General features: G+C 42.7%; 1 protein-coding gene across 6 annotated transcripts in view; it reads left to right on the plus strand.

Annotated features, from left to right (window-relative positions):
- LOC119657546 (rhophilin-2) overlaps positions 1 to 20427 on the plus strand; it is a 169219-nt gene that overhangs the window by 93550 nt on the left and 55242 nt on the right. For all 6 annotated transcript variants that reach the window (XM_038064496.1, XM_038064493.1, XM_038064494.1 and 3 more), the window contains one exon: positions 16947 to 17063. In XM_038064496.1, the coding sequence (XP_037920424.1) occupies positions 16947 to 17063 (117 nt within the window). The remainder of the gene's footprint in view (positions 1 to 16946; positions 17064 to 20427) is intronic.

Consider the following 20427-nt stretch of genomic DNA (forward strand, 5'->3'; position numbering starts at 1 on the left):
GCCCTTACGGCGATAGATAGCTTTGCGCTCCTTGGCAAGGAGGGCAACGGGGATCACTCCCGCAATCACCATCACAGCCGGTTCGGAGACAGTGCGATAAGCAGACGCCACTCGCAGAGCTCCCCGCCTCTGCACTTGAGCTAGGCGTTTACGATGCACCTCCTTGTCAAGGGCATCAGCCCATACCTCCGCACCATAGAGAAGGACGGACTGCGTTGCTCCCATGAGGAGACGTCTCCTAGTTGATATAGGGCCGCCCACATTCGCCATTAGCCGACTCAAGGCCGCGACTCCTGTTGCAGCCCTGTCCGCGGCTGCTTTGATTTGCTCGAAGAAGCTCATCTTCGAGTCGAGCATTAAACCAAGGTATTTAACCGCTGGTTTTGACTCTATAGTCAACTCGCCGATCGATATGGGACGCAAGGTCGGGATTCTCCTTCTGGTCAGAATGACTACTTCGGTTTTTTCCAGCGCAAGGTTGAAACCGTGAGCAGTCATCCATCCGCTTACCCGTCGCATCAATATGCCAAGTCTGCTTTGCGCCTGTTCAACAGTGCGTCCGGCAACAAGTGCCGCAACGTCGTCTGCATAACCGACCAGGCGCGACTCTTCAGGCATATCGAGTCTCAGCAGACTATCGTAGGAAGCGTTCCAGAGGTCCGGCCCTAGGATGGATCCCTGCGCTACTCCCGACGTGATTTCCATCCTCCTCTGGCCCTCTAGCGTCTCATAGAACAGGGAGCGATCTTTCAGATAATCCTTCAATATCCGCAAGAGATAGCTTGGCACGTGAAAGGAGTTCTCTAGTGTGCCCAGCATATCTGTCCATCTTACGGAATTGAAGGCATTTCTGACGTCAAGCGTTATGAGGAGCACTATCCGTCGAGATCGGCGGCTGTGTGCCCCGGCTCGATTCTCCCTCTTGCCCTACTAGGAAGCGCCGCTTGATAAAGTGACTTCTTTTATGGTTTGAGTTGGAAATACAATATTAGAAAGACACTTTTGTGCCAGGTTGCTGCAGTATGTGGGTTTCTCACCACCTAAGACCACCTCAAATTTCTCTTTCCACCTTTCCTGGAAGTACTACGTATTCTTCCGTCGTAGAGTATTACTTTTCGAGGAAGACTGCGTTGCCCGCTAGGCTTTGCCAGGTTTTACCTGAATCCTTTTTATTATGGGGTCCATTGTACTCCAGTTTCATTCCGATTTTTCTCCGACGACAATTTGCAAGGTTAGATTGACTTTTTTCAGGCTTCTTCGCTCTGAGCAAAATCGCAATATAACATGCTACCACGCACATTCGGTATGGCTAATTCTTTCATAAATTGTGTCAGGTTGTAGTAAATCTCGAAGTATTGTCATTGAGCCCACTTCTCAATACGGTGAATCAGTGATCCCTCTGCGAACCATTCCATCGTTGCTGCCACTATCCAAGTAATTCCGGTCTTACCGCCCTTCGGTATTCTGTATCCTAGATCCATTTTTCTGGTTCCATTACTGACACTTCAACATCTTCATGTTGTTTCACTTGTAAAACCGATTATTGTGGCCTCTTTCAGCACAAGAACGGCAAGGACTCCATTATACATCACGTTCCACAGGAGAGGACCCAACTCTGAGCTCTAGGATACTTCTGGCGTGACGGTGTATTGCTTGCCTCCCTCATCCATATTGCACGGTACGCTATACCGATTTTAGCCGATGAGCTTCTTATCCCATTTTATTTGCCCCATTCCCAGCTGGCTGAATTAGATGCATTTTCGACGTTCAAAGTTATCACGTCACGGAATTTATTGGAGGACACCTCGTCGTAAGCCAACTTCAAAACCTCGTATATGGCGTCGAAGGATGAATGACCTTGACGAAAACCAAACTGTCGCTGCGGTAATCCATCCCCACATTCTATGATAAAGAGAAGTGTATTATAGATGGATAGAATTTTTCTTCCTTTGCCTATAAGGTAAATTGGGCGGCCAAGCAGGAAGCACTACTTCTACTATGCTTACCTCGAATACACTTATAAGCCAGTCAGCTCTGGTCTTCACAGTGAGTGTGAGGACCCTACAGGGGATAGGATTTAAACTGGGAGCTTTCTGATCAGCGATTTTCTAACAAATTACCGCAAGTCTCTCCTCAGCTGCTGCAAGTATGGTAAAAAGTTCAATGACTGTTTGAACCTTGAACTAAATAACTGTTCTCATACTCATCAATGAACTCCTCCATTATTATCGCAAGTTCCAGTTTGGTCCTAGCTAACCACCTCTAGATGAGACATTTTGTTGCTCATTTCTCTTCTCTCATTCTCTCGATCATGAGGAGTTTGTCCTAACTCTATGCTTTTCTCTACAGCTCTGTGTGAAAAAGCAAATGCTTATAGTTAAAACCCCTTTACCTCTATTATTGCAGCTTTTAAAAGGTACACTTTTAACAAGTGTGGCGCTGGTATATCATCCCTAGCCTGGGAACGTATTCTACCACTGTCAGACCTGGCTGAAAGCGTATGCTGCCGACATAAGTTTTACACATCTGTCCAGTGATAGGGTTCTCGATGATTTTCTGCTCCTCATGAGTGAGCATTAGTTTCAGAAATGAGTGTCCAGTTGGATACTCTTTAGGTCAATAATGTTGTGTGTCATGTTCCCGGGTTCCTACGTTTGCCTCTGACCTACCCGAGGTTTCTCTCGTTTTGTGTTCGGGTTTATTATGAGCATTCCCCTCTATGCGCTGATTTCAGTTATTGTCGTTTTCTTTAGTTCTGTCTTTGAAGACTCAGGTCTATCTGAGTGTAATTATGCGGTGTTTCCAGTGATTAATTATGTGAAATAATAAAAAAAATGTTTTTCCTTATTCGTTAGTGTTGATATTTTTATTTTTGCAAATACCAATATTTCGGGAACCAATTGTTCCCTTTGTCAGTTCTAACAAGTCTGTCTGGGACTTGTTTGCACTGATGAAGGGAACAAGTGGTTCCCGATATATTGGTATTTGCAAAAATAAAAATATCAACACCAGCGAATAAGAAAAACTAAGTTTTTTATTATTTAAAAAAAAAAAAAATAGGTCTATTATCATCGTTCTCTGGCTCCAGATAGCACAGATATCCCTTGACCTTAAACGTATTTCTGCTGTTCCCTGCTTTCTGATCATAAACATTTGTTGGTTGCGGTCTGCACAGTAGGCCGACGTTGAGGTTGGCTCCGTTACGTTACCGCTTCCTTCTTTTTTTTCAGCCTTTGCCCCGTTCACAGGCGAGGTTGGCTCGTGGTCATCGGTTGCGTCATTTGATTCTATCAAATGCCTGTTCTGGTTTTTGAATCCCCATCCAGTGTATGAAGCCACCGTTGTTTCGGCCGGCCTTTTGGCCGCTTACCATCGACTTTGATGTTCAGATTAATCTTGACAAATGAATTTTTGTTAGCGTGAATTATGTGACCATACCATAGGAGACGCCTTCCTCGCAATTATTCCACGATCTGTGTGACTCCATATCGATAGCGGATATCCTCATTTCGGATGTGATCGAAATGTATCACGCCACTAGTCCAACGCAACATCTTCGTCCTCATTACCGCAAGACGCCGTTCATTGTCTTTTATAGTCGACCAATACTCGGAACCATAGAGGACGATAGGACGAATGACATTATTGTATATTTTAAATTTGACACGTTCGTTGGTACGTCGATCACAAAGAACACTAGTTGTGGAACGTCACTCCATCCAGGTTGCGTTAATGCGTGAAGCAATTTCATAACGCAGTTCCCTATTGGACGATTGGATATTTCAACGATTTCGTGAATACGCTTATCAAGAATGCGTTCAAAAATCGTCAAAGTATGGGAAAGTAAATGGATCGGACATGGGAAAGTAAATGCTGCTGGATTACCTTCCTTTTTCCATGCTGCAACTTTGGTACTTTCTTGCCTGTCAGATGGTGTTCTACCTTTCTGAATAACCCGCCACAGTGTTGGGTGCCAGGTCTTCGCTTTCCAGAGTTCAAATGCGATGTCGTCAGGTCCTGTGGCTTTCCCTGATTTTATTCGTTTTATTGTTTCCTCGACTTTAGCTGCCCTGACAATGATGTCGGCAATGATTGTGGAAGTGGAGGATAAACAAACTCTTCAGTTGAAATCTGCTCGAAATATTCTCGCCATCTCGACGGTCGGTAAGCAAGGTATCGTCCTTGTCATTAACCCAATAGAAGTGTTCGATATCTTGTGTGCGTTCGTTTTGGCTTTTAGCAAGTCGATATAGATCTCTCTCGCTATCCCCAGTGTCCAGTTTATTGTATAGATTTTTCCAATGGATCATTCGGGTAACAGCGATCGTTTTCCTGGTTGACATTCTTATAAATTTGCCAATTGGCGACCGTTTCATCGTGGAGAAACTTGTGGTAGAGGCGTTTCTTTTCACTGACCTTGATTTCAACATCATCATTCCAAAGTCAAGCATCTTGGTTGATGTACTGGTTACCAGGCTTGGTAACCACGAGTGTGGCAGAGGCCGCTTTGTGGATCGTGTCTTTAATTTGGTTCCACGATTTTTCAACATTCGGTGATATCATTTCTTCTTTTGTTCTCACGAAATCGCTACCATTTAATGCGCTGCAGGCCAGTGCGTTCCTTACGTTGTTTTATTGGTGGCTTGATTCGTAGGATGGCAATCAATCGCCGATGTTGAGGTGCGATGGTCTCATTGGCAACGACTTTGCAATCAATGACAGTGGTAAAATGTCGGCGTCTTATGAGAATGTAGTCGATTTGCGTTTTACTGTTCCCACTATAAAATGTAGGAAAATGAGACAATCGTTTGATGAACCAAGTACCATTCGCTCGCCACCCTCATTGCGTACTCCAAACCTCTACTACTCATGGTACCTTTTACTGTCTGCCTTTTCACTCGCACGACCATTAAGAGCGCCGCAATGATGATATAGTTATCAACAGGCACCCTGCAGGTCTTTACATCGAGAAGTTGTCAGAAGGCATCTTTCTCGGCATCAGGTCGACCTGTCTGTGGTGCGTATGCGGTGAAGAAGTGAATAGCGCGATCAGCTGATATAATGGTGAGCTTCATCAGCCGTTCATCAAATCATGCTACTTTTTTTGTGGCATCACGGAAAGCGTCTGAGATGGCAATGCCAACACCGTATTGAGTGTGTGTGCTACCAATATAGTGAAGTTTATAGCCATTTTTACCGTTTTGGGGGGGGTTCTTGCAGAGATCGCAGATATAAATGTGCCTTTTCCGAAGGGCTCTTGCGAGTTCTTCGGTCCTTCCAGTTAAGATACCAATATCTGGCCTGTATCTGTTTTGCTCGGAGTAACTTACTTTCGTCCTGACAGTCCATGTGTCAAAACCGATGCTGAATTCTTGACAGGACCGGGGCCCGTTCTGTCGCGTCGACTGAGGTGCACGACCTATCATTTTTTCGAGGTTTGTTACTCGATCCTATCATGCTGTTTCTAACGACATTGGATACATTTTTCTGGTCGGCCTGTTACGTGACCTGTCACCAAGAGAGCTCAGGTAGGATTTAGCATAGTGGAATAACTCTAATTGTATTTTATTTATCTCTTTCTCTGATCTCGGCATTTTATTTTTGTTTTACTGTGAATAGTACAAAGTTCATTGTCTCAAACCCTGCTCCTTTACCTGGTCTTGGGGACAGCATGCATAGCATGGCGGATGAACAGACATTAGTATTGCGGAAACGAGGCTCCACTTGTTGCATCAGTTCAGTGAGTATCTGACCTGACCCATATGATCTCACTTGTATGAGGGTTGAGAGGTCCGCAGTCTCATAGTACCCAGTGCCACGGTCAGGTCAGGCTTACTAAGGTGACCAGGTATCAGTGAGGTTCCATTCGAATGTAGTCAGTTAACCCCTACTGAAAACTAGCGAATGGGCGCGGTTCCTCTGGCACACTGCGACATATCAACTTCCTGGAGCAATATGTTAGCTCCTAGAGAGTTATATTCCATATCAGTCTATCCAGCAGTTCACTGCTTGACCCCTTCTTTGATTACACCACACATAATACGAGTGTCAAAGTAAAATTTATAATAACCGAACAGCAACTTCCGCTTAATGAGTTATTCAGCCTTAACCGATGCTTCCAATGCAATTATTTAGAAATGAAGAGAGGAGACCGATGGCTATTTCTGCAAACAAAACTAATTACATTTCACGCTGCTCCATCGTCATGTAGCGAAATAAATTTGATTTGATTAAATTCTTAATTGTGGAACGTCCGCATCCAGCTCCAGCGTTCATAAATAAATGCTTCATTAACAGAAAAACTCATATAATATGTGGAACTCAGTTGCAGCAAATTGCTACCATAAAGTAGTCGAGCGGCCGAGTAGAACCTGGTGAGATTCGAAATTGGAACTGCCTCTTACCTGCCATCCACAGTTGGCTGATTGGGGGCTTGCAAATGGACGCTTGCCGGGCATTGTATTTGTAGAATTCAAACGTTCAATTAGTTACGCAATAAATTCTTGTGGGATTACGACCCAGTTTTCACGAAGAGCTCTATAAAACAAGATAAATGCTGCTTGGGAGCATTAACGATGGCCAGTTACTGGGAAGTATTTCGCGGGGCCTGTAATTTACCTGCTCGTCCCTCTAACCCTAATTTAGACATGAGATTAATTAAGAATGCAATGATGTGCTATTTGCCAATCAATCCATGTTACGAAAGTACATTAGGGAATTGCTTTTAGCAAATCAATGTCTGGTAATAATATGTTCCTGATAAGATAGGATGCTATCAGGCAACTTTCGGGGCATTTAGTCTCAGTGAAACTTTTATATTTTCCGACATGGCTAGTGAGAGTTTGGAGGTATGCTTATCGCTGGCACACCATTGTGGGAGATGATAATGAAACTAAAACAGAATCTAATTAAAAATAAAATGGGAAAGATAGCAATCCGAAAGAAAAGGTTGTTTGGGTGCCCCGTGCTCCACAAAGGAGTGAACAGGAGGCATGTTATATGGTAGCCTGCCCAAATATTATATTGAATTCCAGTCACGTGAATATATTTGCAAATTCGCTTGCGGAAGAAATAAATTACGATGGTTTGATGGTATCCACTTTTCAAAAATATTTTAGGTATTTGCATGCCCACTTTCTATGAATATTCAAACATTTCCCGGCTTTCCATGCCAGAAAGTCAGGCTACCGAAATTATTAACATTGCCGAGAGCTCGACGCTTTCCATATTTTGCTATCAGCGGAATTATAATGAAAATCTGCCGAGAAAATATTTCCCTGAAAACCAAAGATTGCTTCCGGTGAATAGTAAGTGCATATTGCCACACTCCCGACTACAATGGTACACGTTTGTGAATATTTGGGGGCCTTTGTGGTCTATCTTAAGTAACACCGAACAATGCAATCTTGGAGACTCTGGAAGATGCAGAGAATGTGCAGTGTATGGCTTAGTCTGCAGCCGTTGTATCCCAAGTACACCGACGTGTTAGCAATCTCTCTTTTACAATTCTCGTGGAGTATTGTTTTTGGGGTCACTTCAGAAAAATGAACACATTGTCTGTGATTTTCCCATCGTCTTTCATTGCTATAGCTTTGATGATGTATTTTGGTGTTTTGTCTACATCTTACAATAAGATACACAGTTTGTAATTATTTGCTAGGCCGACCACTTTCTAAATAGCTGGATTGTTCTGTCAATGAATTTGAGAACACTTTTCAAAAAGAAATAACAAATTTGAGAGCATTAATCTTTTTGTATTAAAATAGAATTTTTGTGTAAAGATTGCAGTCATTATCTGTATAGATTGCGTTAAATAGAAGAAACTTTCCTTCTTTTTCTCTTTTTAAATAGACAAATTTAAGTTTTGAAAACTTAAAGTGTGTGTTTTGGACTCTCATTTTCCTGCAGTAAAACTAATTGTTGACCGCTCTTTGAAAATGACAATGGTTGTTTTGGCCCTCAAAGTGGGCATTTGGCTGGTGTTGTTGGAGAAGTATCTTCACCCATCGAGCCACTTTTCGAAAGTGAAAAATCGCTACTGAACCTAAATCTTAATAATATGGATGAGTACCGCAAATTATTTAATTTCCCCATAGATACTATACGGTGCACTTGTATACTATATTGTTTTGGAAGAACACTTTTTTCTTGGCTAGATGCAGTAATTAAAATTGTGCAAAACAAAACCTTATTAAAATCGGTTTACTGTCTGTCTGTCACACGCATTTTTCTCGGAGACTGTTCCAGCGATTGACATCAAATTTTATGGGAAAGTGGGAACTGTAAACGCTCGCGCATACAGTTACGTTGAATTTAAGGGAGGGATGCAAAAGGAGGGTGCTAATTTTTTTTCACCAAATATAGGCATGTGGGGTATCAAATGAAAGATTCGTGCTTTCCGAAGCTGGTCCTAGTTTTGACATTTGTTGGAAAGGCGGGGAGTTCGGGGGGTCGAAAGTGGTCATTTCTTTAATGGGCCAGTTTCTGAGAACCGAAAAATCTGAAAAAAATTAAGAGGCTGTCACTATATGGTACCTAGGCTCCGAAATACCTTCCATACCGATATCCCTTCAATTTCGCAGCAATGTAGGCAATAATACAGTGCTTCATCCTACTGCACTAATACTAAGAAAGTTATAATAGGTCAAAATTATCACTTCTTTGGAAATTCAAGATTTTGAATGTCAACATCACTCGAAAGTTGATATTCTCACATAATATATGTGCATATTACGTGTTACGTACTAATGTCTAATGTCTTTATAAAAGAAATACACAAAACCTTTCATACCTGAAGCATCCAGCTTCCGGTTTCCCGACTTGTTTATGGCTGCATCTGTAAATTTTAGAAAAACGCTGCTGCGCAAGTTTGCCGCACTTTGCAGGATTTTCATCCACTAATACCACCACCTTTTTTTGTCGCAAAGCATTGCTGAGATATGCTTGAATCCTCCTTATTAGAGGGTCCAGTATGCATCAGTTTTCCTCCGATTTCAACTTTTTCCACAAGATGTTCTGAGGGTACTGTGGGCTTAGACTAATTTTCTGGGAGACTTCCATGCTTCCAGCCTCTGAGCATGAAAAAGACATATTGTGGGTTCTCTTGTTTACAACTTTTGGGGGAAAAGGGGAATCTTCCAACTTAAACGGTGCAGCTAGTTCCCATAACCGCTGGTGGCTGTATCTCGTGCCTTTAATGTAAGGCATCAGCCTTGCTAGCGATACTCCTCTGAATATGATCCTCGCGCCAATTATTACATCCAACTATTTGATAATCGGCTTTGAAGTGATGGTGTGACCATCAACCGTGAGACTGATTATGGTGGACTTCTTCAGCATTAAAGGGACAGGACCTCATTGTCCATCACGTTGCAAAGCAAAGAATCCAATCCATCTGGAAAATCTGCGCAGCGTTGGACAAGCCGAAAGTCATCCTGATGAATTCGAAGAGTCCGAAATTTGTGCAGATCGCCGTTTTCGGAATGTCTTCGGGGGCGAAGGAGTTTGATGATATACTTCGGCTGGATTCAAGGCCGTAAAAATACGGCAGTTCGTTAGCGAGTGTGCAAAATCATGGATGAGTTGAATGGGATATCGGTTTGGAACTGCCTGAGCATTCAAGCGCCTATAATCTCCACATTTCCGCCATTCGGCTTGGGTACTAAATAAAGTGGAGAGGACCAACACAGAAGGTCTGCAAATACCCTGTTTCATCAGGTCATTAAACTCTTTCTTTGCAACAGCTAACTTCTGGCCTGACCGTGGGCGCACCTTTGAGAAAATTGGGAAACCGGTAGTGTTGATGTGGTGCTACACATCGTGGTTAATCGGCTGGGAGAAACTACTTTCAATAGTAATGTTGCCGTACTTTCTGAGGAGTGCGCAAGTGCGGTTGTCAGCAACGTCCTCGAAAATAATTGAAAGAGTGTAATGTAAAGAGGTTGCAGGGTCTATCAAGGCCATGTTCTGCCAACAGCCCATAGTGGCACAGGAAGTCTGCGCCTAAAATGGGGGTGCTGATATCTGTCGAATCGTCACGAAAACGTTCCGCGCGATTCGAGACTCACGTCCACCTGCCTATAGTCATAGGTGCGGATGGGAGTGGAGTTCCCGGCCGCCAGCTATAGATTCTGTGTAATTGATGTGCTCGGACGGGGTATTGAGAGAACCGACAATCTCAGCACTTGTGTCGACCAGGGGTTGAAAATTGTAAGACGACGTGGTATTGCACTTCGGGTAGCCGTTGCCGAGGTACCCAGCGAGCCTAGATTTTGTTGCGTCAAACGTGCATCCGGTGGTACAATTAGTCGATTGAACTCCTTATTTACAGTGGTTCCAGCAAATTGTCGAGGCCCATGAAGGTCCCGGCGTGCGACTACCCGGACGCTCTTTTCGGGAAGCATGCTTCGACCAGAATTGCGACCGAGATATACACTTCGAACGCAATGTAAAGTAGTAAGTGAGCTTTGTGATCGCGTCGGTCAGTGTCGTCACCATGGCCTTGAGCTCTTCAATCTGCCGAGTTGCATTCCGGGAAACCCCCGCGACCACGTATCTTGTCGGCTGAGGCGGACAACACCTCCAGCCACCCCGCTGCGCAGGCTAAGATGGCGCGGGTGCTTTCCGCCACAGTAGAATGGGTTTTCGGATTTTTTTTTTATGAACAGCTTTTACTTTTTTGGGAAAAAAGAGCTGATGGTGGTAATTACCGATTGCACTTGCGATCGGTATATTTTTAAGGGTAAAAGTGACAATTGTGTCCGGTTGATATCTCTTTCGTGGCAGAGGGATTTGTATCGTGAGTGAATGTCAGATTCCAGTCGACTCGGCTATCAATGAGTACCTTTAGGTACCGTCAATTCAGGATAATAATCATGGGCAAGCGCGATACTGACCACGTTGCCGCCTACACTGTACGGTAGACCTGTAGTGTACCATTAAAGTCTTGAATAAAGTGCTTTAGCACGCTTCGGGGCTCTCATTCAATTTGATTGTCGCATCAACGACAATTAGTGACAAGATCTCTACTGAAGAGAAGAGAGAAAATTTACCAGAATGCCTTCAAGTTTTCGTTTATTCACTCCTTTCGGCTTTTCGGTTTTTGTTTACATTGCTATTCTCTATTGTTTATAATTAGCTGGATCTTCTTTTTGTTTAGTACCCTTAGACAATTTCTACAGTTTGTATTATATTTATTTTTAGGTATTTTCTTTCCGGATAGCTGTCGTACGGAAGGTCGCGATTTAAATCTCACTGGTGGCAGTGGAATTTGTATCGTCTTTTGACGTCGGATCCAGTCGACTCAGCTGTGAATTGTGAAATAGGCACAATCACTGTCAGCGGCAGTGGGCTGCCCAGAACTGAGCGATCTTAATATTTCGGGTCAATGCTATCAGCCAATGGAGAACTGCGCTATGAAATTGCTTCACGCATTTACGCAACCTGGATGAAGTAGTCTTCCATAACTGGTGTTCTTTATGATCGATGTATCAACGACCGTTTCAAATCTAAAATTTACCGCAATGTCCGCCGTCCTGACTCTCTCCATGGTTCTGAGTGTTGACCAACTATAAAAGACAATGAACGGCGTCTTGTGGTAATGGGGACGAAAATGTTGCTTTGGACGAGTGGCGTGACACGTTTTGATCACATCCGAAATGAGGATATGCGTGATTGATATGGTGTTGCATCGATCGTAGAAAAATTGCGAGAGAGGCGTCTTAGATGGTATGGTCACGTAATTCATGCTAACGAGAATTCACTTGCCAAGATTGGTCTGAACATTGAAGTTGATAGTAAACGGCCAAAAGTCAAGCCGAAACAACGGTGGCTTGATACGCTGAATGCGGATTTAAAAGCTTCGAGATTGCACCCAGATCACGCATTCGATAGAGCGAAATGGCGAAACTGATCACGACGAGCCAACCCCACTTGTGAACGGGACAAAGGCTGAAGAAAAATAGAAAGAAGATTAGGAGAGTGTGATCAGTTGGGTCAAGCATTTTCGAATATATGACATTTTGACTACTGTCTGTAGCGCTTTCAAATTGTTGTATGGTATGATTTCTGCGCTTATCTGAACACCGGCAGCAAATGTTCCTTTTTTTCCATTGGGTGAAGATTTCATTCAGTATTTGGAACTGCTGAAAACAATTTCAACTATTTTATTGTAATTATCTTTAAGTAGAAGATGTGACTCTCACTCCAGAAGCGAAGTTCATGTTTTGCTTCCATTGTTGCTCCATTTTAACCAGTTAACATGGATGCAAAGACAATACCCCTGTTACAGATACACATTCTGTTTTCCAGAATTGATTTTCGGCTTGAATGCAACATTCTGTATGGGGTGCATCAAGAATTTTAAATTAAATTTCCGAATCAGACAGATAAATTTCTGTAGCCTAGATTCTCAGAAACTCACGAGTTTTGTTCAATTTTCGGTGCTAATGCTGAAAACACGAAGAATTCTCAAGTTTAAAACCGGAGGTACCGAATGAAATTACGTATTTGCTTCGTATTTACTTTGATTTTACAGCTCACGCAATCAAATCTTCAACTTTAGGAATTCCAAAGGCGTCCAACGTGACTCCACGTTGTTTTTCCAAATATTAATAGTACAAAGATCGTGGCTTCAATAGTAAACACGACTCGCGTTCTATAGCAAACATGTTACCAATTTTGTTGCTGTCCAGCTCCAGTGTTTCAGCCATTGACTGGATACTTGGTTACCTCTTGGTATCTACTCAAGAAACATTGGACACACGTTGTGTCATTTGGATACTGGCGAGGTCCAAGCAGCTTAAGGACAGGTTCGCTCGGCGCTGTTTGCTATGCCACCTGTGGGCTGCACCCTTCATGCTGACTATGTACATTTCACGGTTTCATGCGATTAAAATTCGAATTTCTACTATGTAATGTTGTGGTGTAGTATTTCATTATAAAACGAAAATGACGACACGCATGGAATCCAATCCTAAAAACGTGACAATATCATAAAATAAGCAATAAACACCACGTGCGCTGGGTGTAATGGTAGCTTTTCCACAAGCATTGAAGAACATGATTAGGATGCCGGCCATGCATGATTTTAAGGAAAGATAGAAATGTTTTAACACTTTGCCTGCTGTGAGGCAATGGAGTGTTAATAAATCGCCAGGCAGGCGGATATTGATCTTCATTGGAAGTTTCTTTTTTCGCAAAGGTTCCATGGCCTCTACTCCATTATTTCGACGATAATACAGAGTACACACCCACGCAGACTCAAATTTGTAAGCTTCGCTTGAGCGAGTTTTATAGTTTGTTATTTTCCATTTAATTTTTGTTATTTTATCAAATACGGACATTCAGATATTCTCATCGGTAGGAAACATCACATGCAGACAAATACATGAACCTGGGCAAAGGGGCTTTGATTTAAGTAGGTGTTAGATACAAAAGTACCCGGGATGCCAGAAGTTTTCGATTGTATCTATGTAACTGAAATATTATTATTCTTACATAATTCGACGTATCTGAATTAAGAAATTAAGTGCTTTCCTTTTACTGTAGAAAAATTTTGCTTCAAGTCTAAACAAGTCGGGAAATCGGAAGCTGGACGCTTCAGGTACGAAAGGTTTTGTGTATTTCTTAGTACGTAGCACGTAATATATCCATATATTATGTGAGAGTATCCACTTTCGGGTGATATTGACATTCATAGTCTTCAATTTTCAAAGAAGCAACAAATTTGAGGTATTATAACTTTGTTAGTAATAGTGCAATTTCCACCAAACTTGGTAAGATCATGCTCTATATTATAGCCTACATCACTGCAAAATTTCATGGTACTATAATAGGATGAACTTAACTGGGGGTTCTAACCAATTACAAAAAATTGTAGTAATATACTATTATTAACTTTATTTAAACAGATATCGGCATAGAAAGTATTTCGGAGCCCAGGCACCATATAGTGGCAGCCTCCTGATTTTTTTCAGATTTTTCGGTTTGGTAGTTTCTGAGAATGGCCCCCTTAAAGAAGTGATCACTTTCAACCCCCCGCGCTCCCCACCCTTCCAACGAATGTCAAAACTAGGATCGGCTTTGAAAAGTACTAATTGAGACCTTTAATTTGATACCCCACATGACTATATTTGATGAAAAAAAATTTTACACCCCCCTTTTGCATGTATGGGGACCTCCCCTTAAATTCGACGTAAAAGGATGTCATTCACTGTATGCGTGAGCGTTCACAGTTCCCACCTTTCTACCAAATTTGGTGTCAATCGCTATAACTGTCTCCGAGAAAAATGCGTGTGACGGACAGACAGACAGACAGACAGACGGTAAACCGATTTTAATAAGGTTTTGTGTTTACACAAAACCTTAAAAAGGAAAACACATCTAAATATTGGGCCCTGATAGGGGTAGGCTGACGTCACGTCACGGCTACGATCTTTGGCGGGTCCAGGTTAAAAAGTATTCCCAATTGTGAAGTGCTATGTACCGACGGATACTTCTGATATAGCGGAGAAGGACGTTTTCTATGAACAATTACACGCAGTTCAGGAGAGGCTTCTTAAAGGTGGCATTGTGATCGTGATGGGTGATCTGACAACACCTTGGTCGGACATGTGAGGAGGAAGTACGGTCTTGACGACCGTAGCGATAATGGTGGGATGTTTATGGATTTCTCCAGTTTCCACCACCTCGTTGATGGTGGTACATTTTTCAAACACAGAGTTCTCTATTAGGCCAATTGAGTTTCGACTGATCGACACCGTATGAGCGATCGGATTGACCACTTTGCGATCAGAAGAGGATTTAGGAGTTGTATCCTGATTGTATGTATGTAACCAGGAAGGGGTCGACATCGATCTCAAAAGGATCACCATCTGATCGTCGCTTACATTCGCTTCCGTGTTTCGTCCGCAGGGTTGGAGAGCTCCATCGTTCAAAATTTCGGACAAAGGCGAATTTGTTATTGCCTTGGTCAGGGAAGCGGAAGATGCCGCAGATCGCAATAATTTTAGAAGTGTATGTTCCTTCACGAGGAATCCGCGTACGTTTTTTTGGCCAGCAGAGCCTATTTCAGCTTCCAAAAACTGTTCCATCCGAAACTTCTCACTATAGGGTCTAAGCTCCTCGGAGACTTTGGTTGTGAGTAAGAGTTCGAATGAAGAATCTTTCTTTGTAGCCTATATAACCACGAAATTTGTGATCGATACCACGATTATCTGGTTATGGATAAAATCCGTATGGGTGATGATGATCCAGCCCGGAAAGTCTATGAGCGAAATATCTATGCTAGAAAAAAAGTGACAGACCCGGCCTCCATGGAGCGATGACGTAGGCCAGGACGCCAGACAGGATATTGAATTGTTGGAGCCCGCCGCAAAATGGAGAGTTTCTTGTTAAGGTGGGCCTAGACCGGATTCCGGTTATTGCGCTGTTGATGATGATGAAATTGCATAACGAAAATTCTTGCATGTGGACGCAGATCTTCCGATGCTCCTCAGAGGAACGTCAACAGACGACGAGCAGTTGAAATGTGGAAGGATCACTTCACCACGGTTCTTAATCGCATCACTTCCGGCGGATAAAATGGATAGTCACCGTAACATGCATGTAACATGGACTGTTTCTTTAAACAGAAGAGAAATCATCTCGCTGCGTTTGACGGTCTCTCCGCGGAGTTATTTATGGTTGCATCTGCAGTTACCGCAGATCTGCTACTGGTAATCCGGGAGCTTTGCGCGGGCATGGATAAAGGGAATGATTTAATGGCCAAGGTTCTAAAGAACCGTACCCATTTTAAGTGTGTAAATTGAAGGGGTGCTTCCTGCATCAAACAAAATTTCGAAAAGTCGATCGATAGAGAGAGCAGGCTGCGGATAATTTTGGAATAGTCCGTGGAGTTCAGATATTCGCATCACCTGCTCTTCATCGATTTCGAGAAAGTTTTCGATAATGTGAAAAGAGAGGAGGGTATCTGGAGCGCTCTATGCGAGGGGGGCACTCCGGAGGAATTTTTTTAGTTTTTTTCTTCAGAGCGGCATTAGATGGTGGAAAATGTCACGTGTTGCAGCGAGGTAAAATCTTGGGGGATTTTAAGGTCGAAAGCGGAGTCCGCAGGGTTACATCTTGTCGCTGATATTATTTCTTTTTCTTATCCTTGACGCCGTCATGCTGCTTTGCCCGGAAATCGTGGAGGAGTTCCATGAATTTAAACACCTCGACTACGCGGATGACATTTGCTTGCTCTCTCACTGGGTTATGGCTCTGAATTTGGAAGGAGAAGCAAGTAGATTTGGACTGAAAGGAAACAGAAGAAAACAAGGTTGTCAGCCTTACAGCACATGGAAATTGACCCCCTCCCCTGAATCTCTGTATGAGTCGTATAACCGGAGTACGCTTGCCTGGTACTATTTTAAACGGAGGACCTGGTCGGCGCCAGGCCTGCGACCGGAAGGAGGAAGTAGTAGTGAATGGGTCGCACATTAAGGAGGGGCAACGCCATGCAGTGGAACTCACTTTCCCAAGATAGCAGACGAGTGGGTTGCCTAAAGAGCACGTGACGCATATTAGTAGAGGATGGGTGCGAGCGTCTCGGGGCGTCCTGGAAGAGTTGAAGCTCATTTCAGATAACCGCGGATGATACCGCGTATGTATGGTTGATCCGCTATACCCGAATAGGTAGAATAGCTTGCATCGAATGCTTTTCAATCAAGAAGTCACTAGATAAATTCACCGTTTTGGATCCACAATGTAATTGTTGGCTTGAAATTTGCTTACACCTTTCTTAGCGCTGATAAGGCTGCACTCATTCAACTATTAAGGATAGAATTCGTCGGAAAAGAATCGAAAGAAGGAAACATAAAGCAAAGAGATTGAAGTAGTATTTTAATACTGTAGTTTATGCTGTAAGTTTTTTGTAACATAACTAAATGATTGTTTCTTAATTTCAGGGCTCCGATCCACGCGCAGCTACATGTCGTGGCAAATTACAAAATCGACGATGTCGGCTTAATCAGGAGATAAATAAGGAATTGAGGCTTCGGGCTGGAGCAGAGAATTTGTTCAAGGTAAGGTTTATACTTCCAAAGTTTCAAGAAAATTAAAAAATAAAAGGAAATATTTTGGTAATTGCCGGTTTTGTTGATTGTCAGCTTCGAGTCGTTTTGCACTTGATTTGATCTTTTGCTGCAGCTATAGATGCGTAGGTCAGCCTTTGAGTTTGTCCCACTATGGTGGGCTTCCTCAGTGTGCCCAATGAGATGCCAATGTAACTTAAATATAGCACAAATAGGAAAAACAATTGGAGGAAAATTCCTGGTCTTCCTACTGTCACCTGCACCTTCTGGTCAACATAAGGGCTGTTATTTGGCCTAGCTTAGGCTTACTCTGTTGGCGGTGTTAAGTTGAATATGAGTCATACTCTCATTATGCTTGCGATTATATAAAAAGGAGCTACTTCCACATGTTGTCGCTTTCGATCACGGTACTCCCACGGCTAAAGATTAGACTGGTGTTGAAGGGCAAAGGAGTGAAATCCAGGCGGTTCAGGTCCAGCCAGCCCTTAAAGTTTACTAAGAATAGCACCCACCCTATAATTAGAGATCTTTTTGAGAACAACCATGAACTGTTTACCTCAGGCTCGAGTAAATCGATCACACGACGAGATGAGTAGATGAAAACTTGGAAAGCTTGGAGCATCCGAGTCAGAGTCGCAGCGTGTACTGATCCAATACTGATTCTTTCACCCAAAGCTTAAAGAAAAGAGTGTAATGAGCTGAGAGTGGTGAACTTTGAATTTGTTGATGTTTTTATTCATTGTGAATCTGTTTATCCCCCTCTCCAAATCTGGAGCCATTTGGTCAAATTTTTTGAGGAAAGATGGTATATTCCATTGAACTCTTTCACGTTTTCCAGCCAGGGCTGCATCGGTGGCAAGATATAACTTAGCGAGCTCCATTATTAATTTCAAATTCCTCTGAGATTTTACTTCGAAGGAGCATATGATACGTGAGAATTTAGATCGTTATAGGTATGTCGCTATTAGTTTCTCCAGCTTTCTCGGAGTCGATGTGATGTAATGAACATAGGAGGATCCAGTTCGGAAACCAGTAAAAATTCGGGTAGCTCAGAAACTAGTGGTCTGTGGACTACAAATGTGGAAGATAGTTTTCTTCTCAAGTAGTCCGGTCTTACATAAACTGGATGCGGACCCTCAATCCTCGAACAAATTATATCATTTCAATGTAAGCATCGCCTGGTGGGCGAGGCCGAACTCTCCTAAAGACAGGAAGTTGCAAGCGCAGATCCAAAGGTTCGATAGCTTAAATATTAGTCTGTTGAATTGGTAAATTTAGGGGACAGTGAAATGTTATATTAGTGTCACTGTATCGACCCCTAAAATCGCGTGTTATATGTGTAAAGTATTTGGTGGAGATAGTAGTGAAAATCGTGGTGAAATGCTTCTTTCATCTCTTCGGGTGGTCGTCTTGATGGATAAGAAACGTATTTCTGCTTAGACCATTCAGTGGCTTATGAACACATGTAATGCTCTGCTTCCCCCATTACCACAATGCCCTTACAGAGGAGACTACAGAGACGGAGAATGATATCTTCTACGAGACAGTTGATACAGATGATACGTCGACTCCTATAGATTACGATAACGGACTGTAGAGTATTCAGTTAGCAGTTACTCACGAAATGGTTATTGGAAGTACCTGGTTTGCCCGGAAAGTGGTCCACAAACAAACATGGGCCTCTCTATGTAGATGAGACCACTTTCTACCAACTTGACCACGTGTTGATTGACCGCCACCACCTCTCAGCCTTGATGAATGTCAGAACATATAGATGAGCCAATCTAGCTCGGGTCACTATCTCGTTGGCACACAGTGTTTCCACAACAACCGCAGCTAACAGATGTCCTGGCGCTGAAGCATTAACAAACGATCTTCAAAACCACCTGAACAGCGTTATCAACAATACGACCACAAACATACTTAGCTCCACTCGCAAAAAAAGTCGGAACGGTTGATTCGACGATGACGGCCCATACCAAACAGGCTTCACTCCAGGTAAATCAACAACAGCTCAGATTTTTTCTATGCGGCAAGTGATGGAGAAACTGTTGGAATATGGACATCAGTTGCACCATCTTTTCAGTGACTTTAAAGCTGCCGATGATAGCATAGCCAGGGTAAACAACGGTTTTAGGCAAAGCGATACTCTATTACGCGGCAGCCAACAGAGCCTATTTCAGCTTATAAAAACTGTTCCGCTCGAAACGTCTCACCATAGGGTCAAAGCTCTTAATGTACAAGACTATGATCTTGCCAGTCCTCATGTATTCCTCGAAAAACTAGGTTCTTAGTAAGAAAAAGTGCAAACTTTTGGCCGCCTGAGGATGGACGATTCTGTAACGACGAAATTTATGAGCGATACAATGGCCGTATATATATATAGGACAGCGAATCAATGCCTGACGATTGGCAACGAGGCATTATCTGTCTCATACATAAAAAGGGAGATATCACAGTGCAGCAATTATAGAGGTATCATGTTGCTGAGTACCATCTATAAGATATTCTCCGCTATCTTGCTATGCTGGATAGCCCCATACGTCCACAGCATCATTGGTCCATACCAAAGAGGCTTCACTCCAGGCAACTCAGCAACAGATTAGATTTTTTTCTGCGGCAAGCGATGGAAAAACTGTTGGAATATGGACTTCGTCTTATGTTTGTCTCACTGTTGTGTGCTTATCACTCGCACAGCGTTAAGTGTGTTGACAGTGAAACTGGAGCACAATCTGACTATGTGGATGAACTATACCCCCAAGGAGGGAATAGGAAACACTAAATTGAGGGGAAACCCCCTTACATTTATCCTCATCATAAAAGGTCAAACGTGCCGCTTTTGTGCAAATTTACTGCAATCTCAGACTTTGAATATCACGATGATACTAAAGTACAAATGTGACAAATATCATACACAAAATCTTTAATACCTGAAGCGTGAACTTGCTTTGGGTTGGGTAGAGTCTAAAATTAAGTTTTGTCTTACCTTAAGTGTGTATTTTTTCATAACTGACTACCCTCTTTGTAAACCCGTTGCTGAGTAAGGAGAGATCCTTTTAAGGGGGTCATCCCGTGTGAAGGCCGTTTTTTTGCCTTTTTTTGAAAAATTATTTTGAAGGACTGGATAAAGATAGAAACGCAATTTTTGCACCATATGTTTATTGATATCCCTAGTATATGTGATAAATTTTTCAGCTTGATTTCGTAGCTAATTTTGGGAATAGGTGTTAATTTATGCGCCCATCTCCAAAAAAAAAGGCGTTTTTCTGCTGCCACGCTGGAGGGCGCTGTGTTCATCTGAGGGAAAAAAACTAAACGGCATTTTAATGTGGACAATATTCCACGGTCCGCAAAC

Source organism: Hermetia illucens, chromosome 5, assembly GCF_905115235.1.
Source record: "Hermetia illucens chromosome 5, iHerIll2.2.curated.20191125, whole genome shotgun sequence".
Taxonomy (NCBI): Eukaryota; Metazoa; Arthropoda; class Insecta; order Diptera; family Stratiomyidae; genus Hermetia; species Hermetia illucens.